Here is a 21,916-nt window from a genome sequence, read left to right as displayed (position 1 = left end):
TAACGTGGGGGGAGGAGGTGTGTGCAATGATATGAATGAACTAAAGATTCATGCAATAATATAGATGAATCTTAGCAGAATAATATTGAATAAAAAAGCATTAAAGGCAATTTCCTGTGGTTCAACTAGTAGAAAATAGCATGCAACACTATACCTTTTTAAAAATTATAAAACACACACATGCATGCATCAAAAGTAGTGGTAAAACTCAAGATGTGGGCAGGAGGGAGGGAAGCACGTTGTTGGATATAAGTCAGGGTCAGGGTCAATGCTGGGTTGAAGCCCACGGGGCTTTCAACTGTCATTTCATATTATAATAAATTATAAATGATCTAGTTTAAAAAAAAACAAAACAAAAAAACAGGCTCCTGCCTGAACAAATGGTCAATGTGTCCTGGACCGAGGGTTGTAATTAATCCTATTCTGGGTGCTAACTCTTCTGAATATATATGTCCAGAAAGAATCAGGCAGAGTTTGGCTTCCCACACGTGCCACATCTTTCCCTCCTTGCAGGCCTGGTCCTGCCTTTGCCCTTGATGTGCCTCGGGGAGGCAAACACCTCCATTAAAGCCCTCTGCAGGGGACACATCTGGAGATGGCCCTTTAGGGAAATGCCTCCCCGTTCCCCTATGGACCCCTCATCCACTGGTGACATGTTGAAAGTCCTTCACCCTCTGGAGATGCATAGGGCCTTGCTCATGAAAAGAGCAATGCAAAAAATGGTGAGGGATGAAAATAAAGGATACCTCACAAATGTCTATAGCTTCACGATGCAGAATCTAATATTTTTTTTTTCAGTAACATAGGATGTGTTACTTTTATAACCTTCAAGCTGCTTTTGGAGTCACAGATCTCCCTCTTGCATTTGGATTTCTGAGAAGAAGCCTGGCGGCCAGCACTAAGCAAATGTTAAGGGTTTTGAAACTAGCATCATATAAGTGAGTTCGTAGTATTGTTAGAAAATGGAGTGCCCTGTGATTTTGGCTGGAAGCAGAGCTCAGATGTCAGAGAAACTTCTGTGACAACAGAAGGGCAGGCACACTTCTAATTTCCAGTTGCTCTTTCGTGACTCCAGCTCCATTTCCAGAGAGTGCTCGGTAGTGGAGCGATGTCTAATTGCTACTAAAGTCAAGGAGCTCACTATTGAGGGTAACCTTGGAGAGCTATTATTATTTTTTCCTTGGGAGTGCTGCAGCTTTTAATGACTTGAAACCAATTTAGCTGGGAAATTGCTTAGTAAGATGTGATCCCTTTTCTATGGTACCAGAGCCAGAGAAAGGGCTGTGACCCAATCCTTCATGGCAGTGGCCCCTTAGATAGGAACAAGGGCAGCCCTTACTGGGCCCTGGTGAAGATTCAGAGAAGGAATTTGGAAAAGAAGGGCATTTTAATTCAGCAAGAGTCTACTATATACACCTTTTGCACCAAACCTGCTTGGTACCTAGTAAATCTCAATAAATACTGGATTGACCCTGAGTGAGTCTTCTGCTTTGCTGTCTGACTCGGTAGAGACACGTAAATTGGAGACATAGTCCCTGCCATCAGTTAGTGGGTTGCCCTCCATGGATTTCCTGATGAGGGGACCAGGGAAATAGCTCCGTGGTCCCTTTCAGACTGTCCCTCGATAGCCTTCTCTTGGGGAGGAGATGCTCCTGCCATGTCTCCCAGAGAGAGCAGAAAGTCTGCCTTCGCTCCTCTCAGCCACATGCACATATCAGACAGAGGAAAGGCTAGATCAGGGGTTGGCACACTAGAGCCCAAAGGCTAAATCCAGCCCACAACCTGTTTTTGTAAATAAGTTTTATTGGAACACAGCACCACCACTTTTCCTTGTTGTTGATGGCTGCTTTCCTTCTCCTTCAGCAGAGTTGAGTGGTTGCAGTACACACCATTGTAGTTCACAAATCCTCAAATGTATACGATCTGCTCTTTACAGATAAAGTTTGTGGACCTTTGGTCTAGAGCATTGGGGAGCTCCAGGGACACTGCCCCAAGCTCTTCATCATCTGACAGCTCATGGGTCACATGGGCTCTGCCTACAGACAGACGTTTCATGTCCCTTCCAGGTCTAACTCCATGCAGCCCAGAGACTTTTCCTTCACTGCACTGACCCCCCAGCTTTACTCCTGGCCTGACATTGATCTCCCCCTGAAATCTAGTGAACTCTATGTACAGGCACTAGGCCAGATGCTTTATAGACATTCTTTCTTCCCTCCTAAGTGGAAGTACTTGGTTGCTATTATCTTCATAATGTAGAAATGGGACTTGAGCCTCAGAGAGATTAGGTGACTCACCCAAGGTCACAGAGACCTCAGAAGTCTGTAGTGACACAGTCATCAGAACCTGACTTCAAACCTGCCTCTTCCCGCAGGGAAACCTCACCCTTTCTCTACCTCAATGTGTCTCCCACCTCCTTGCAGACTCTTTACTTGTGGATTTATTTCCCTTCCCCTTTGACAGAGTAGGAAGCTGTTTGCTGGGATCCTAATTTTAAAAGCCTTCCCTGTAACACAGAGCAGGGTATTTAAGTCTGTAAGTTGATCTTTTGATTTCCCAAACTATTAAAAGCATCAATTAGAGAAACACTGTGATGCAGAATTGAGCTGGCAAGTGGTTCAAATTTATATAACAACTTTGTCACATGAAGTCAGACTTGACTGTTGTTGATGGGATTTTGTTGGTTTTTTTTTTTTTTTTGTTCGGCTTGATCAACTCCTTTGGTAACATCCAACATAACCCAGTTTCTGTGCAGGGCCAGGGCTGACCCAACTGCCACTTGGTTAAACCTTGACATAAATCAGACCTAATATTTAATAACACTGTCAAATAAAGTATAGTGTTAATAGTTTAAATGTCAATCTTCAAAGCTGATTGAGGTCTTTGAATAAATAACCAAATAACTTGTTTCACACCCTGTGGCAGGAGATGGCATTTTTCAGAGGGAAGTAGCTTTTTAAGGCTAGCAGTCCTATCAGAAGGTAGTTTTTTTCCACTCAGTAAATATTGCTGAGGTCATTAGAGTGCGAATGCAAATGCAGGAGGAAAACGGTCCCACAAATTTTTATTTCCACCACTGATCTAATGCTTGTCCTGGCCCCAGACTGTATTTAGGGCACCACGTCATAGCACCTGCATTTGTCCCCTTCCCGCAGGCCTCTGTGGGAGCACCAGGAATGTTGGCACCCTGCGGGCGGGGAAGGGTGGCATCCTGGTTCCATGGCACGCTGGGAGTTCCTACTGAGGAAGGGGACCAAACTTATAAGGGGGACACTTCTTTGTACTTTGGGGATGCTGCATTCAGAGATCAGGAACGTTTGACCAAGTTGATGGAAGGGGTCCTTGATGCAGGTTGACCCCCAGAAAAGGGGCTGCTGGGAACTGGGCAGCCCTGGGCAGTGGATCCCAAGAGCTCTGCTCTTGGTTGCAGCGGTGAGCCTTGTAGGCATGTCCCAAGGCACATATTTTGTATTTTCCCTGCCCCTGCATCAACCTGGGTCAGGGAATTGTTTAGTCCTCCTTCCTTCCCAGCCACTCATGTTGGATATTGTTCCTCTCTATACCTTTTGTACTTGCTTAAAAGGCGCTGTATCCATTTTGCAATATGGGTGGTATTTTCTCTTTATTCACTCATTTATTCATTCATTGATTTGTTCTAAAAGTGTAGTTGGAAAAACTTCTGTGTAGAAGTTAGAGGTTTAAGTTCCAATTTTCAACTTAATTTAATCTGTGACTTAAGGCAAGTGAATTCATCAAGAAAAGCTGTCCAGATTGGTTGTGAGTTGCCCATGCAGAAACTGTGGAGCCATCCAGTTTGGATTGGAGAATCCAGTGTGGATAGATGTTTGAGTAAGCAGAGTCTTAGCACCTCCTGTATCTCAGGAGAAGAAGATAAAGATTTATGCCATAAATACAATTAGGGTTAGTCTTTTTATGAGATATAATGGACATTCAATAAAATACACTTATAGTAAGTGTTCTTTTCATGAGTTTAGACAATACTATTCAACTTTGTAATCAACACCCAAAACAAGACAGACCCTTTTCACTTTCTAGCGTCATTTTCCAGTGCATGCACCGCTTCCTTGGAGGCAACCAGTTATTGATTTCTGTCATCACAGATCAGTTTTACCTGGTTTTTTTTTTAATTTGATATATGTAGAATCATAGAGTGTATATGAATTTGTGTTTGGCTTCCTCTACCCAATAGAATGCCTATGAGATGTCTTCGTGATGCTTTGGAGATCAGTATTTGTCCCTTATTTGAGTAATATTCCCTGGTGTGAATAAACCTCTCAGTTGTATATCCATTTTCCATTTGATGCCCATTTTAGTTCCTGCCAATTTAGGGCTATCATGAAACAGGCAATGTTTACAGTCTTCTTCAAGCCTTTTGTGGAGATATGTTCCCATGTATCTTCGCTAAATTTTTAAAAGCAGGACTCCTGGGTCATAGGTTAGATGTGTATTCATCACTGTAAGAAACTGTCAGCCATCTCCAAGTGGTTATGCTATTTTTTTACATTCTCTCTACAAGGACACATAATTTCCAGTTGTTTCACATCCTAGCCAGCATCTGTTGGAGTTTTGACTATAAATACTTAGTGTGATGATTGAAAAGATAGCACATTATCATTTTAAATTGCATTCCTTTGGTGACTAATAATGTTGAGCATTTTTCATGTGCTTATCGGCTATCTATCATCTTTTGTGAAGTGCATGCTTAAGTATTTTGTTTGCTTTTATTGGACTGTTCATCTTTTCACTGTTGATTTATTATGAGATTTTTATGCATCATAGCTATAAGTCTTTGATCAAATACAAGTACTGAAAATATACCTACCAGGCTTTCACTTCCCCACTCATTTTCTTAAAGATTTCTTTTGAGGAGTAGATATTTTTAATTTTTATAAAGTCTGATTTATCACATTTTTTTCCTTTTCTTTAATGGTTAATGCTTTTTCATATCTTAAGAAGGTTTTGCCTACCCCAGAGTTGTACATATATTCTTCAGTGTTTTCTTCTAGAAGTTTTTCACTGTTAGATCTATGTTTCATCTCATATTATTTTTGCATATGGGGTGAGGTAATGGTCCAGGTTTACTCTTTTCCATACAATTATCCAATGGACCTGGCACCGTTTGTTAAAAGGCTTCAATTTCCTCAACAAATAGGCTGGATGCCTTGACTGAAAATTAATTGTCCTTATATGTGTTGACATATTCTCTATTTTGTTCTGCTGATCACTGTAACTTTATTTTATTTTGTTTCTTAAATCAGATGGTGTGAGTCCTCCAACTTCTTTTACAGGATTCTTTGGGCTATTGTAGATCATTTTTATTTCATTTCAGTTTTAGAATAAGTTTATCAATTTCTTCAAAGTGTCTGATGGGAGTTTCCTAGAGATTACATTGAATCTATAGATTATTTGGGGTGAAAATCAATATTGTTACAATATTGAGTCTTCCAATGCATAAACGTAGTTTTCCTTTTCAAAGAATCAACTTTTGACTTTACTGATTTTCTCTGTTGTTTTTATATTTTATTTATTTCAGGGTTTATTTTTTTGGAGAGAGAGAGAGAGAGAGAGATGATATAATATAGGTGTGTGTCCATATATATGATATATATGTGGACATATATTTATATTTATTTTTATTTACTTTGGGTTGAATTTGCTTTTACTTTCCTTGCTTTTAATATTGAAAGTTAGATTGATGATTTTACACTTTTTTCTTTCCTAATATAAGCACTTAGAGGTATAAATTTCCCTCCAATTGCTGGTTTAGCTGCATCCTGTAGATTTTAATATACTTTTTATTATCATTGAGGTCAATATAAAGTATAATGTCTCAGTCTTAGCTTTCTTTGAGGTAACCCTGTTAAATTCTAGAGGCTGGAAAGTGGCTGTTATTTAATGAGGAAAAGGCTATGGAGGCACAGAAGGGGGATTTTTTCTGCCTACTGAGGTTGGGGAGAGCCTCCCGAGAGCCCCGTCCCACACACATTTCACAATCGAAATGCCTTTTGTACTCATTTGGGACTTTCAGGAGAGGCAATATGAAGAATTAAAGACAGGAAAGAAGCGAGGGAGGGAGGGAGGAAAAAGAAATCCCTCTTCAATTTCAAAGATAAAAGTATGAGAGTATGACACGAGAAAACTGGCAAGCAGGAAATAAAAGATACAGACAGATAATGGAAATCTGAGAGGCAAAAAAGGAAGGTGAACTCCAGGTGTACAAAGCCCACTTTTATTTCTGCTGAGCGTATTGTTTCCTTGTGGGAGTAGAGGGCAGTGGTGTTTCCTCTAGTCAACAATCACAACCCAACCCTCGCTGCACTGATGCCAACTACCCCCCAATCCATGCCAATTTTTTTTTAAAAAGAGCTGTTTTGTGAGGAAATCTTTAGGTTATGTGTTTAAATTATGCACATAATATGCCACCATTAAAACAAGTTTGGAATATTAAAAAAAATTAAAATAAGCAGAAAAAAATCAATCAAACATGTTTTTCACCTCCTAAATACAACTGCAGGGATTCTGTATTTCTGTCTAGTCCTTTTTGAATCCCTGAAAAAACTTCACATAATTATGATGCTATAGGAAAAATATTTTGTCCTGAATTTTTCAAACACCATTGTAAACCTTTTTTTAAACACACTTTATTGGCTAGTTATTATGCCATCAAATAAATGTAACATACTTCATTGAACCATTCCCTTCTTGATTGTCAATTAGGTCATTCGCATTTTTTCATGAATATAAATAACATTGTAATGAACATCTTCATGCCTAATGTTTTTATTTTAGTTACTCATTTATTTCTTTATGTCAGATTCCCCAAAGTAGAATTAAGGTATCAAAAAGGATATAAACATTTTTTAACTCTAGACAAAAGTATTATTGAGTATTGCCAAAACAGGGTTTTAAGTAAATTACATACTTATCTTTTAAATCAGAAGTATACTTATGCTTCAGGGTTCTTTTGTTTTGTTTTTATTTGTTGTTGTTGTTGTTGTTACTTCTCATCAAATCTCTCGTGGATTTATCTTAAGTAAGAGATATCTTTTCATGTATTCTTTTCTCATATCCTTTATGGTAATTTTTTTTTTTTCCTTCTCTCTTTCTCTTTATGTTGATTAAGTATGCAATATGTATGTAGCCTTTTCTTTTTGCTTTATTGTCCTTTATTATTCTGGGTACTGGGGTGGAACAGAAACCACTTTCTTTTCAAGTCTTTTAATTTGGGGACACATTAAGCATTATCATCAGTGAGCTGTGAATTTTTTTGTTTGGGAAAATTGAATATGATCATGGTTAGAGATCCACCGTTGCTTGTTAATCAGAAATGATGTGCATACAACCTCTTTTCCCAAATGTGTATTTCTGCAATGATTTCCCATTTAAAGTGTTTCGTCTTTTGTCCGTTTATTCATTCATTGGTTGGTCAACTCATGTACTACTGTTGAATTCAGTCAATATGTGAAAGTGGTGTGATAGCTTCTCTAAAATTAGGTAGAATTGGGTTAAGGCCAAAGTGAGGACAAAGGCTTATTTTGGATATTGTGTCTGATTCCTTCCTAACTTTACCAACGGTCACCCTTCCATGGAGACCTTGCATCAATTTTGAACAGACAGGAGGTTAATTTAACCACAACACCCACCATTAGATAGTTCTTGGATGAGTCAGGCACCGTGGGAACTGTCTCCCACACATTATCCCCCTTGTCCTTCCATACAACCTATTGGATAAATGAGGAAAGAGAGGCTTGAAGAGGGGGAAGGAATTGACTGAAAACCAAGCTGGAGTAGGCATCAGAACCAGGGGATTTATGCTTCGTACTTTACTCTGCAGCAATGGAGGAGACACACGATCCAGCTGCAGCCTCATCTCCTGCCTTCCACTCACCCAGGTCTCCAGTCGTGCAAAACCTGAGTGGCTTCCTGCACACACCATGATCCCTCCCCTCGCTGTGTCTTTGTACATCACCCTACACACTGCTTGGAGCTCTGTTATCTTTCTTCATTTGCCAGGCTGGCTCATGGCTATCCTGCATGCCTTAACCAAAGCTTCCACTCCTCCTGAGCCTTCCATTGAGCTCCCTTAATACACTGTGCATCGCCGAGCACGGCCCTCCTAAAATGTCTCCCCGGTCCTCAGCTCTCTGTTCCGTCACCTCCCCTACTGGGCTCAGAGTCTGGCCAGGGTTGGATCTGTCTCTTGTTCATTTCTTGGTCCCTTGGGCCAAGTGGCAGAGCCAGGTGCAGGGATAAGGCGCATGGACATTCAAAGTCTTTGAAAATCAAACAAAACAAATGTTCTATGAGTAAGAAATGAAAGTGGGTGGGAATGCAGTTGTGTGCAAATTTCTTGAATGTGAATGAATGGCGTACCTGGGATCCTTAGGCCGGGAGTGCAGGAAGAGGAGGGATGGCCAGGGAAGGCCATGGAGGGCCAGGGGTTCTCTACCACAGGTCTGGAGGGTAGAGTAGGTCTTGCTGGATCCAGTTACCATACAATTAAATAAGTTGGCCCCTTCATAACCCCTTGTTGCTTAATTCTGTTCGATGATTATTGGTTTGGGATAATACAGTCCAAAGATCAAGGAAAGCCCCCACTGTGCCTACCTTATTAAATTGCTTTGCATTGGGTTTTGAGCATTGCCAAGCAAATCTCATTATGAATTCTTCAGTTACTTTCTTTTGCGATTTTTATAATTTGGTAGGAAAGCTCTGGAATCAAACCAGTATCTGTGCCATCATGCTAACCTTGATTATTTTCAAACTCCTCATTAGAGGTAGTGGGAGGATGTTCATACCTTTTAAATCTGATTTTATTTTTCCTATTTCCTCTGCCTTGTAATTTGCTTTGTTCCCAGGGCTGATAATGTGTCCCCTTAGTGCTGGCTATAAATGTGGGCTGACTCCATTCTTTTTGTTCCACTGAGTATTATGGCTCTGGGTTTTATGACTTAAGTTTTTGCATTTTGAACTGAATTGTTTTGTTATTTGATTAACGTTAAAATGAAGAAGCCAATGCTGATGAAAATTGTTTTGATTTATTGGGTCAGTCAGATTGTTGGCGATTTTTGTTTTAGCTTATTTCTATTCTCATTTTTGTTGATACAAGATTGTTTGTCCAGGAATAAAAGAGCAGAGAGGAAGGAAGGAAAATAACATTTATAAAGAAGCTATTACATGTGAGATTGTGCTCTGCATTTTATCCTCGCCACCGAGGAGCATTTTGTGATATTTTGATTTTGTAAATAAAGGGTGTGGAACTACAAAGGGTTACATAACTTGCCCAAGGGTCATCTGACTCTTTCTATCATCGCTGTGCTCTTGTTATCATCATCATCTTCATCCTCCTCCTCCTCCTCCTCATCATCATCTTCAATGATACATAAACTATATGGGTAGAAGTTTTGGTTTCATTGGGATAGGTAGCTATAATAAAGAGTTGATGGTTCTCTTTACTTCCCAACATAAAGATATTGCAATTTGCTCTAGATCCTAAATGTTTGTGTGTGTGTGTGTGTGTGTGTGTGTGTGTGTGTGTGAGAGAGAGAGAGAGAGAGAGAGAGAGAGAGAGAGACAGAGAGAGAGGAGAGAAGAGAGGAGAGAGATTAGAAAGAGACAGTGAGGGAGACAGAGCAAGGTGGGGTGGGGGAATGTGGATTAACTCAAACCAGTAAGAGTAATGGGACCAGTAAGAGCTCTGAAAAACATGCCTGATAGGGATCCAATAAAGGAAACCAAAATGGTGAGCCTGGTAAAGAAAATACTGGGCAGTAAAATTAGTCACCTTCAATATGTGAAGGGTCCGTAGATGAAAGAGGACTTCCGTTTGGCCTGGCTGTCAGAGCACAGTTAGTTACGAGGAGGCGTGATAACCGGGGACCTGTCAGCTAGTGTAGAGATGGCGACGTCGCAGGGGCTTTCCAGGTGGGGCCCAATGGGCAGCGCGGAAGTTTGACCGGTGGCCCTGGCAGGCCCCTCTGACGGTGAGGGCTTTATAAAGCTGGAAGTCCTGACAGGACCAGCCCAGAGGTTGTCAGCCATGAGCAGCAGGAGTCTATTTGGATCTTATCAGCCAAGACCTCTTTTGTAGTTCCTCCAAGTGCCTTAAAGATATTGTGTGAGCTCTTTCCCAGGCTGACGTTTTCAGAAAGGCCATTAAAGGAATGGTTGGCCACAAATGGGGTGGGAGAAGGTGGGCACAAACCTCACGGAATGGCCACATGACACACTAAGGGATCTGCTTCAATATAATTTGTGCTCATGTGCAGTTTGACCACTCCCCTCTCCTTCCAGCATCGTCTGAATTGCCAGCTTCCAACAGCTTTTGCTGGAAGGAGATGCATCTGGAGGAGTTCTCTTCAAGGGACAGAAGCTCCCTGGCCTCAGGGCTCAGTCCTTTGGGTCTCACACTGGGTCTCAATGAAGTCAAATGTGCGAACAATGTTGCTTTCCTCAGTTAAGGTAAAAAGGTATAGTGAACAGAGGAGGAGATTTGAATCAATAGGATTCCAGCTTAGAAATCTTGGGCAAGTTACCTAACTCCTGAGCAAAGTTGCCCTCCTCTGAAAAATGGGAATAATAATAATACTGGGCTTTTTCTGAATTATTGTGAAGATCTGAGATGAGTCAAAAGGATTAGCACAATACTTTGCAGAGTATACTTTAACAGTGGTTCTCAAAGTTTGCTCCTTGGATCAGCAGCACCAGCATCATCTGGGAACCTTTTGGAAAAGTCAAGTCCTGGGCCCCACACTAGACCTATTAAATCAGAAAATGGGTTGGGGGAAGGGCTGGCCTATCTGTGTTAATAAACCCTCCAGGTGATTCCGATGCATGCTCACATTTGAGAACCTCTGGTTTTACACATGGTACGTATCATAATGATTGTTATTTTATTAGTATTTTTATTAGTAATTAACTTATTCTTGAATTTAAGAAAGTGACTCTTAGCCAGCAGTCAAGGGGCTGTTTGATGTCAAAGGTCATCTTTTGGAGAAGAGAGTGGGATGGAGAAGATTGGGGAGTAGATGGGATGGAAAACAGGACATATCCATCCCAGCATGCTTTGACTGGAGGCCCCAGGCTATCTAGATTCTAGTAATCATCCCTTAAGCTCTTCATTCTTTCATCTTATCATATCTATTGATCATCAGCTGTATACCTGACCCTATTCTAAGTGGGGGGGCTACAACAGTGAGCAGGACACATGTGGTCAAGGAGCGTACATCCTTCCCTGACTGTGTGCCTGTGGGTGTGCATGTGTGTGTGCATATGGGTGTACGTTTGTGCGTGTGCATGCAGCCCTCTCCTTGTGCGCAGCCCTCTCCCTGTGCTTCTTTATGGAGGGTTTGCCCACATGGATGTCTGTTCACTCAACCCACTGTTTGTATATTCTCATATTTTTTCACTCCTCTGAGATGACATTTTTCATTCTGTATTCTTTTACCTTTGTATTCTCTTTTGTGTCTAGGCAAAGCAATTTACTCTTTCTTTTAACCTCACTCACAATTTTTTCCATGGGATAATTCAGATTAGATTGATGTTTATCACGGTCTTTGGAAATTTAAAATTTTGACAACAATGGTTTCTTGCCCTGCTGAGAAAATTCCTTATGGCCTCTGGTTTTACTGATGGTCTACAATCTTACACTTCAAGAAAGGAATCCTGGATTTCTTAAAATTAGGATTTTTTTTTTCCTTTGCTCCAAACCAGATCCTTCTTCCTCAGAACTGTAAAAACTGCTCCCCCGCTGAAGAATACTTAGTGCATTAATTAAGACTCTTTTTCCCCAGAGCACCAGAGGCCCCAAAAGGGAATGCAACCACCATTCCTCTTGTCATTAGCAAACATTTTGCCAGATTTCTGGCAGCAGAAGAGAAGAAATAGCTTGGATGTTGAGCTTCTAGCAGAGAACAAGGTCATTCTTTGTCAAGCAGAGCTCGGGAGCAATTCAAGTCCTGGCAATAGTTGATTCTGTGGTCTTGGACACAGTCCTTTTTGAACTTCAATTTCTTTGTGTGGAAAATGGACTCGATTTGTACTGTAGACATTTATCCTGAACTTTCTAATAAGAGGATGATTGGGAAAGCACCAAATTGATTACTTTTCAGGAAGAAGTTATTCAGTGTGACAGTGTAACTTCCCTTTAAAGTTTGTTTTCAGTATGATAAGTCTCTTAACACTTTGATTTCTTTTTCTCCATTCCATGCCTGTCTTAGTTCACCAGGGCTGCTATGATGAATACCAAAAACTGTTTTGACTTAGCCACAGGGATTTTATTGTTGCAAGATTTCAGAAGCTAGAAGTGCAAAATCAACGCATCAGCAAGGTCATGCTTTCTCCTTGAAGTTTGTAGTGTTTTGGCAAATGCTCTTAAAATATGTATTTGCAGCAACTCTGGAGATTTATCCTAAGGAATCATTCTGCTTCTAAAAAGATATTTGCACAAAGATTTTCAGGGCAGCACTGCTTAAAATAGCAAGGCATTAGAAACAAACTAAATGCTCAACAATTGAGAATCGTCCAGGTAAATGACAATATTAGATGATGGAATACTATGTTATCTCAAACATGGTGTTTTTAAAGGTCATTGATTGGCTAAGGAAAATGTCCATGATATGCAAGAGGCAGTTTTGGGCTGTGAGCCAGCCTGGGTTCAAAGGTCTGATTGTATGGATTCAAAACCCAGCTCCACTTCTTTCTGGCTCCTTGGAGCCTTAGGTAAGTTGCTTAACATCTCTGGGCCTAGGTTCCTCTGGATGTCAAATGGTTCATACCTCACAGAGTGCTTCTTGAGATTAAAACCATATATATATCCCTAATACATCATGTCAGCACATGTTCCCACCAGCAGACTGTATAAGTCTTTTTCTCTATGGATAGCCTGGTCTTTACTGTAGCGTCTTGTGATTTGGCCCACCGTGTGATAGAGGTACCACTGCAGCCAGGTGCAGGCTCTTGGTGGCCATATGTTATCATTTTATTGACATGGCTCTTGGAGCTGAGACTTGGGATGCTTGACAAAGCCAAGCTGTGCTCTGCAGGGATGGAGGGAGGATGCACACTGAGAGTGCAGCATGGATGGTGAGTGTGCATGCAGATGTGTCAGGTTTCCAAGGAGCCCAGATACCCTAACATCCCCATCTGGAGGCCAGGCAGGTCCCATGTTCTCCGTCTCTCAATGTCTCAACAGTTGAGTGAACCACTGGGGTTTCTAAAGCTGGGGAATGGTGGGCATTGCCATTCACGTGTGGTCTGTCACCAGCAGCATCCCCTGGAAAATATTCCAGCATCCCCTGGAAAATATTCAAGGTCATCAGGAGTACTTCCTCAGCACCCCCTCCACAGGCCCAAGTAGAGGGGATCTGTAGTCACCTGGACCTCAGAATGACCTGGCTCTATCTTTCACTATTTGGGCTTGTTTGGGACAAATCACTTTACTTTTCTGAGTCTCAGTTTCTTCATCTGTAAAAGGGTACTCATGATATGACCTGCAGAATTATTTCAGGGTGGAAAGAGATCAGGTTTGTAAGGCCCTGGCCCCTATCTCATGTTCCACACCTGCTGTGCATGTGATGCTGCAGCCCCGATCCCCATCAGCACTTTCCCCATCAGCATCTATGCTTGACATCTGTAACACCAGCCTTGTCTTTGGGGGAAATAATGTGGGTGCATGCCCCTTTAGAAAAGCAGTTAGGATGGAATAGAAGAACAGAATGAGGTTCTTGCCAAACAGGCTGATATCTCTGAAAGTTCGCACTCCAAGTGAGTTCTGGGAATGGCGAAATCACGCATGCAATGAAAGGCAAAGCAATCTCATTTTATTACCAATGTGGAGCAATGCCGAGCAAGCCATCCAGTATCCCAGCTCGCTTGTGGTTCTGTTTATGGTGCTCAACATTCCTCCAGCAATACAAGCAGGACATGTGCTCCCAAGCACTAGGGAAGATGTGCTAAAGCTAGGGCCAGTACTCTTATGGTCTGAATCAATTCCTGTATGCAGAGCTCCAGTGTGCAGTGGAGTGGATTATGGTGGGTGTCAGGGACTAGCTGGGATTCCCTTGGGCTAAGACACTTGCTGGGAGACCAGCCAGGGGTAATCCATGTACCTTCTGTTTTTGTGTGATCACTTGGGCTGTGCAACTAGATTAAAGAAACCACTTTAACCAACCTGTCGAAGCATCATCATGAATCCCAGTCTGTTATGAAACAAGTTTGCCCATCTTTTGATGTATTACATTTCATACAGAATGGCAACAATAATGACCTCATCATATCATTTTCTGATACTTCCATGGTATATTTTCTGCATTTCTGAATAGCCTTTCCAATCACTACCTGTTGTATAAAGCCCCATCACATATGTAAAAAATACATAATTTATATTATTTTCATAATAGTAACTATTTAAACTGTTCCCATTTTTCCTTTATTGTTGACTCTGGATTTTAAATATTTAAATGTCTTCCATAACTTTTATATATATTTGAATTATTTCTTAGGCAAAATTCCCGATTTGTGAGGGTAAAAGGCATGAGAAGTTTTGCATGTTCAAGTGGTATTTGCTGTATTACTTTCCAAAGGGTGGAAGCATTCTCTCATGCCCATAACCATGAAGGAACACGCCCAAATTTGCTACAACCTCACAAGCGCTGGCTACCATCAGTTAAAAAAAAAAAAAAAACAGTGGAAGCAGCCAAATTACATTTCTAGGCTATGTTAACTTTCAAACCTTTACTTTCTTAGCTGATCTGCAAATGCCTTCAAGAGTTCCTGTAGGAAAACTGTGCCAGACTCCCAGGTCCCCGGACCTGATCCTGATGGGCTCTTTGGGGTCACCAGGACTGGGAGTTGGGTTTTGGCACCTGTCTCAGGCTTGACAGCTAGCCAAGGGCTTGGGGGAAGCTGTATCAATGGGGCTTAAATCTCCAACAGCCACATCCCAAGTCATTAATACATGATAAATCAGTTATTGGAAGCTCAGAATACACTTATTATTCTCAACAGGCCAGCCAGTTAAAGGTAATTTAGCCCATTCAAGAGGTCAAATACAGGTTTTTTGCTTTTGTTTTATCTTAATAGCAGAACACATATTTGTAGCATCACTTTTATCTTTTTGGCGTGATGAAATAAATGTCAGCATTCTATTTGTAAATGCCTCCCTTCCTAGTGTGTCTGCTGTCAAAGGTACTTACCACCTGGGAAGTAGGGAAAGAACTGGATTGGAAGACAGCAGGAAGAGTGAGTTGGTATGCACAGGAAGTGGCAAGAATAGCAAAGATCTGTTGTGCACTTGGCCAAGGAACTGTGGATTCCTTGCAGAAAGGGGGCTGGGTTCGCCCTTCTTCCCCCATGGGCACCAGCTGATTACACAAGACGGAGAGGAGAGGAGGGGGAGCTAGAGTTGAGCCTGTGCTCTGTGTTCCCAAGAAAGTGACAAAAATCCCTTAACAGAAGGGAGCAGTTAATATAACTAGGAAATGACAAATGGCTCACAGTATGAGAGGTCTCCGAATGGAGTGGAGGGCATAGAGAATGGGCAAAGTGGAGGGACAGAAATGCTGCCCTGGGTAACTAGGGAATAAATAAGAGGTTTAGCAGACAGAGGAGTTGCTGAACCCTGAACTGAGGCTCAGAGACATAACAATGAGGCTGGGGGAATGCAGAGATTCAAGAAAGTGAGGGGGTGAGCTTGTGATGGGAGAGAAGGGAGAGAGGAGATTCTTGGCTCTCTGGAAGCTGGTACTGGTTATTGGTGTCCCCAGCAATGGGAAAGCCAGATCTCTGGCTAAACATTACAGAATAATTCTGGGCTCATTCTTAAAGACCACATGGAAATTGGTCCTGATTCTGCAAGGAAAAGAGGTACATCAGAGAATTTGGGGGTGGGGGTGGGGTACATTCTGCAAATGGGGTATGGTAGATTGAATCTTGTCTCCACAAAGACATATTTGTGTTCTAACTCCCAGTCCTGCAGGTGTAAACTCATTTGGAAATAGAATCAGGATGGGCCTTAATTAATATAACTAGAGTCCTTATAAACAAAGGAAATTTTGGCATGAAAATAGTAGCCACTGGAGGAAATAGAAAGAGACAGGTCACCATGTGATGGAGGCAGATATTGATTGCTGGCCAGTTTCCACCGGAACGCTACAGACTGGAGAAGGCATAGACTGCCGATGCCTTGACTTTGGACATCTGTCCTCCAAGCTGTGAACCAATAAATTCCTATTGTTTAAGCCAACCAGCCATGGCAGCCCTGGAAAACTAAGGCAGGGAGCAAGAAGGGGCTCTATGCAAAGATGATCTACCCATGCTCCGTGGGGTGTTTTGACTTCTCATAGCTGGCTTCTGAGAATTCCTGAGAGCCTGGTAAGACTTAGGGACCTTCTGTCTCAAATACGGCTTGCGACCTGAAGGATAGGGGAGATATCAGGAAGCTCCAGAAGGTTTTCCTGGAAACTGATGGGCTTGCAAATCCCAGCGAGGTTGATAGGGGGTGGTGGTGCTGTATTTTACTTTGAAAGAGAAAAGGAAGAGGGTCTTGGAAGCTCTGGGATGCTGAGGAAGTGAGGAAGGGATGTTGGCCAAGGAGAGTATATCATATGGATAGAGTCAGATGTATTTGCATGGATATTAGCTCATCCAAGGCCAAGGCAGAATCTGCCCAGTCCTGCTCCAGCTCCAGCTTCCAATTTGGGCCACATCCTAAGATGTGGCAATCAGTTACTCCAGATCTTCCCTGCTACAGGGGATTTGAGGCTGAGGAAACTGCCAGCATCCCTACCTGCCTGCACCGTTTAGGTCAGCAGGACTAGAAATGCAGCCTTGTTCTTTCAGCTGTGCTCACCTGTCATGGAGCCCAAACTGAAGCCACAAGTGCTTATGGCTTGAAGGAATCCCAGTGTCCTATTTGAGTGTCCAGGCCTGGCTTTCAACAGAGTCGGTTTCTACTTGATCTGAGCTAGCTGTATTTTTTTTCTGCCTTCTTGGAACATCACTTGAAAGGTAGAAACGAACCTGATCTTAATTCCTCCTTCAACATGACATGCCCTTTTGAAATCATACAAATAACAATGCCCGATTGTCATGTTAGATTGCAAGCGCAGATGTGAAATGCTCCCAAGTCTGACTGAAGGCAAATATTAGGTCAGAAGTCAATATTTTGCTGAGCAACTGTGTTGCTGAGAGGTTGAAAATTAATGTCTTTTCTTGAAGAAACTTGTTTGCCAGCAGGAAAAAACTTTCAAAGACTATTATCTTCCTACGTGGAGGGAGAGAGATGTGTGTAATTTTGCAACTGGGGGCAGGGTCCTTGAGGGCTTTTGAAATTGGATTGGCCAAGGAATGTGGCTTTGGTGTACCATTTGGATTGTTCCCTGAGGTGAAGTCAATGGGTAGCACGGGTGTGTGTCATTTCTTACAAGGTCCTTGGGCAAATTGTGTGTGAATGGTTAAGAACAGCCTCTTTCAGCTGGGCGGCCACCTTCTGTCCACAAATCCTTCTGCTGGAGAACTTTCAAATGAGAAATTGAGCCATCTTGGGTCACAGGCACATGGTAAAATTTTGACTGAAAGAGGTAAAATCTTGACTGGCTTCATCTAAGCAGCTGTAAGACTCTTTGAAAAGTTTCACTGGACACGAAGATTCAACTGAACAAAGAGATGGGACCGAGACAATGCCTTTGGCAATGTCTAGAAGTGGGTAGCTTGCCAGCTTGGTGTGTCATTGTCTGCTAAGAGGACACAGGCTGCCTGCTTCAGCCCCTTTGACAAACCCATACAAAATCTTCTATCATCCAATATGGAGCTAGAGGAGGAGGAAAGGAAAAGATGGAGAGGCGTTGTGTGCTTATTCTAGAATTAAAACCAGGCATTTTGCAGCATTAAGAGCAGTATGTTTTATTTTAAGCATCAGCTGACACTGTCCAGTTCCCCTCTCCTTCCACAAAGTAAAATGGCCAGCCTTCCCTCGGAGTGCCAAGACTCTAAGGAAAGTTGGAATTGTGTCTCAGGATAGAATTGAGTGCCTGCTGTGCATGGGGGTGAAACAGAGGTAGCCACGAGCAAATTCCCAATGGAATAATCCAATCAGTGCACTGATATGAAAAACAGGTGCTGGAGATCTGCTCCTTTGTGGTGTGTGCATGTGTGTGCCTGGTGTGTGAATGTGCACGTGTATCTGTGTGGTAAGCGTGCATGTCTGCATGTATGGGCACTGAAAGGCAAGTGGCAGAAACTGGCCTGGCACCCGTAAGAATCAGACCCTGCCTTTCATGGGTTCTTCCTTATACTAGTAGGCTCTAGATGTGAGCATGTTATGAAGTCACAATCACTCGGGCACACTGAAGCATGGCCCCACTTTCCCACGTTCACTCTAAGCAAGGCTCAGTAAGGTTCTAAGAGAAAACATTAGGTGAATAAAATTTGTTACGGTGCTCTCCTCCTCTACCCCTGTGTTCCAGGGGAGATGCTCTCCTTCCCCTCATGCTATTAGGCTCCCCCTAAATCTCTGACCTGAAAGGTACCCTTTTCTTATCTTGGTCAGACTTTCCGCACTCCCAGAAGGTGAGCTGGTTAATCTGAGAAGTATGTCAGGGCTGCTGACACCAGGAAGCTAGTCTTAGAGGCAACCTCCAGCTCATGTTTCCCACCTCTCCATAGCGAGGTATGCTGTAGCCCGAACCAACTATAGACAGAGTCGCATCTTTCTATTTCTCACCCAAGTAAATTGCATCAATCAGTGGTGGAATCCATAGGACAGAACATGAGGGGACAGTTTGCCATGGCTGGCTGGGGACAAGGAGGACTATTTAGGGTGGGTCGCTCAAATGCCCCCATTGAGGTGCCTTGTTACTCGATGCCAATACAGTGGGTTGGGCCTGCCCTGATCTCATGGTGACTTTGGTCTTCCAGGCAAAGAAGGGGAACTACGCCTTCCTGTGGGATGTGGCGGTGGTGGAGTACGCAGCCCTGACGGACGACGACTGCTCAGTGACCGTCATCGGCAACAGCGTCAGCAGCAAAGGCTATGGCGTCGCCCTGCAGCATGGCAGCCCCTACAGGGACCTCTTCTCCCAGAGGTAGGCACCACCAGCGGAGCAACTCCTGGGGCCCCTGGGGTCACGGGTTGGAGAATAAACTTTTCTTAACAGATGGGAGCCAATGCTATTTCATTTGTTCATTTGGTTTTCCCAAGCACCTCTTATGCACAAGTGCACCCTCCCTCCACTCCCAGCCAAGCCCTGTGCAAGGTGTTGGGATAAAAAGAAAGGGTATAGGGTATATGACCCCCTTCCACAACAGCAAAAAGTCTCTTTGGAAACCGTGGTGTGATTAAACGATGAAAACACAGAAGGAAGCAATAGAGCGAGGACCTGTGTGGGGTACTGGGGAGAGGGTGTGCAGGGGACAGCATCTGGCCACAATGGGGAGACCGGGGAGGACTTCCCAGAGGAGGTGACCCTGAGGCCTGAAGGATGTGTAGGAGCTAGCCAGATATCTCCAATAACTTAAATATTTAAATAACTTGAATAATTAATAGGATCTGGCAAGGGCCTACTAATCTGTTCTGAAGATAAATGTATCCACAAATGGGAATAGTCCGTTTGGAGAAGTGAGAGGAAGTTGGGTCAGAGAAGCAGGATGCCTCCGCACTCATTTGCATGTGGTCTAGGGGGTGCTGGCTGCAGGGGCCAGAGCTTCCTGGACAGTGGAGATGTCTTGTGCTGGGACAGGGAAGGGCCCAGCCCTCCACTGTCACTCATCACCTGCCTCTTCCCCATCCTCCCAGATCAGAGTCCAGGTCCCCAAGTTACCTTCTGAGAATCAGCTCAGCCTCCTGGTAACAGTATTAGCAGCTGGTAGGGAGGTTGGGAGGAAAGTGGGAGCAGGAACTGGACAGACAGGAGTGTTCTATCTTAAGCAAAGACATCTGGATATCCTGCCAGAAACAAACACAGTGTGTCTAGTTTGTACCCTCTATTTAGCTCCCCGTATGATTTTCTTGTGCTAGTCAATTACTTGATCCTGATCTTCTCTGGACCCTTACCTACAATCAAGTTTCCAGTCACTCAGTCTGGGTCCTTGACCAGCCTCTGAGGAAAAATAGTGTCTAATCATCCCTCCCTGTTTCCTGCCATAGGACTTTGGCCGGTGGGCTGGCTTAGCCAGCAACAGTGGAAGCGAGAGGACGTATGTAATCTCAGAAACCTTTTCCCAGTAGCCAGCCTGCCAACAGGGCTCCTGGTTCCCCAAGGATGTCTAAGACCTGGACCTTCCACTCGCACATGTCTGTGAGGTGACATCTGTGATGGGGTGAAGGTGTGTGACTCCAGGACCCAGTGAGGGAGCCCGGAGGACTGGCTCTGCTTTGGTCATTGGTCCCTGAAAACCCAACATGTGGGGGAAGTTTCTGGGAGAAGACAGAGTAAGGAGCTCCAGGACTCAAACTATTAAACAGGCAGGAACTATCTGAAATTACTATTTTGAAACTTTGGAGACCAGAACACTGTAAAGCAAAGTAAAAAGCAGGAAGAAGAGGCAGATAAATTACGGTAAAGAACTGTAAATTGCTCTCTCCAAGCAGTGGCTACCGGCACCCATCCCACACTCTCACAGCAAGCCACTGTGGCATCCAGTCCCTGGCTAGCTCACAGGTGACAGAAAGGGACATAAAAAATTCTCTTCCTCAAGTATAGGGGTTGGACATGGCTGATCACTGATCATGGCTTTTGTTTAGCGAATTTGGATCCTCTGATGGTATCTGTTGTTCCATTCTGCCAGCGACAAAGGTGGCCACAGCCGTTGTTTCAACCTGCCCCGGACAGGGGTGGAGGCAGTGGGGATTTAAAGATCTCCTCAGGGCTGTGGGGGGCAGTTAGTTGAAGGTTTGCCTTTGCTGAGCTGGCCAGGAGAGCCCAGCTTTGGGGAACTGATGGGGAAGCCCTTGGCGTCCTTCCTGATCCCCTCCCCAGGGCACTTTGGAGCCAGTCTGCGCCTTCTTTGAGGTTCTCTGGCCCTGTTTTGGCTGGGAAAGGATTGACTTGGAAAATCCCTCTCTGGGGTGCAGGCCGTCTGGGACAAAGGCATCCTGGCATCAAACTCTTGGGAGAGGGAGGTCTGTCTCCTGGGAAACAGAAGGGACAACCAAACTTATGTAAACAGGGGAACTCCAAAACAACTAAAAAGCAAAATCCCAGGACAAGACAAAGGCCCAGAAAGACAGGGAAACCCCTGCATACTCCATTCGCCTTGGGGAGACTTTCCTGACAGGAGGGCAGAAGCTCAAGAAAATCTCTGCCTTATCAGCAGCTGGTTACAAAATCAAGAAACAGACATGTTAGGGAATAAATCCAAGAGTTAACATTTTAAAATATTAAAATGAATGATGTGCAGCAAAAGGACAAGACAAACAAAGAAACAGGAAATGGTGGCCCATCCAAAGGAAGAGGATAAAAATCCAGAAAATACCAGTGAAGAACGGTGTTCAATGAGAATGTGGACATACCAAACGAAGCCCTTAAATAAAAGACCTTAAAAATGTTAAAGGAGATGAAGAAAAATACAGAGAAATAACTAAGGGATATCAGGAAAACAGAGAATGAGCAATATGAGAGTCTAAGTACAGAGATACAGATTTTAAAAAGGAACCAAACAGAACTGCTGAATTTGAAGACCACAATAACCGAGATGAAAAATGCCCAGGAGGGTTTCAAAAGCATATTGGAACAGGCAGAAGAAAGAATCAGTGAACTTGAAGACAAGATATGTGGAATGAGTCTGACTGAAGAACAGAAACAAAAAAAGAAGTATTACAAGTGAAAATAGCTGAAGTCACCTCTGGGACACCGTCAAGTGCACTGATATACCCATTATGATAGTACCGCACGAGAAGAAA

General features: G+C 43.2%; 1 protein-coding gene across 1 annotated transcript in view; it reads left to right on the top strand.

Annotated features, from left to right (window-relative positions):
- GRID1 (glutamate ionotropic receptor delta type subunit 1) overlaps positions 1 to 21,916 on the top strand; it is a 737,595-nt gene that overhangs the window by 695,392 nt on the left and 20,287 nt on the right. The window contains exon 14 of the mRNA XM_037804973.1: positions 18,934 to 19,100. Coding sequence (XP_037660901.1) covers positions 18,934 to 19,100 — 167 coding nt within the window. The remainder of the gene's footprint in view (positions 1 to 18,933; positions 19,101 to 21,916) is intronic.

This window comes from Choloepus didactylus, chromosome 15 (genome assembly GCF_015220235.1).
Source record: "Choloepus didactylus isolate mChoDid1 chromosome 15, mChoDid1.pri, whole genome shotgun sequence".
In the NCBI taxonomy this organism is placed as follows: Eukaryota; Metazoa; Chordata; class Mammalia; order Pilosa; family Megalonychidae; genus Choloepus; species Choloepus didactylus.
This window is presented reverse-complemented; position numbering and strand designations above follow the sequence as displayed.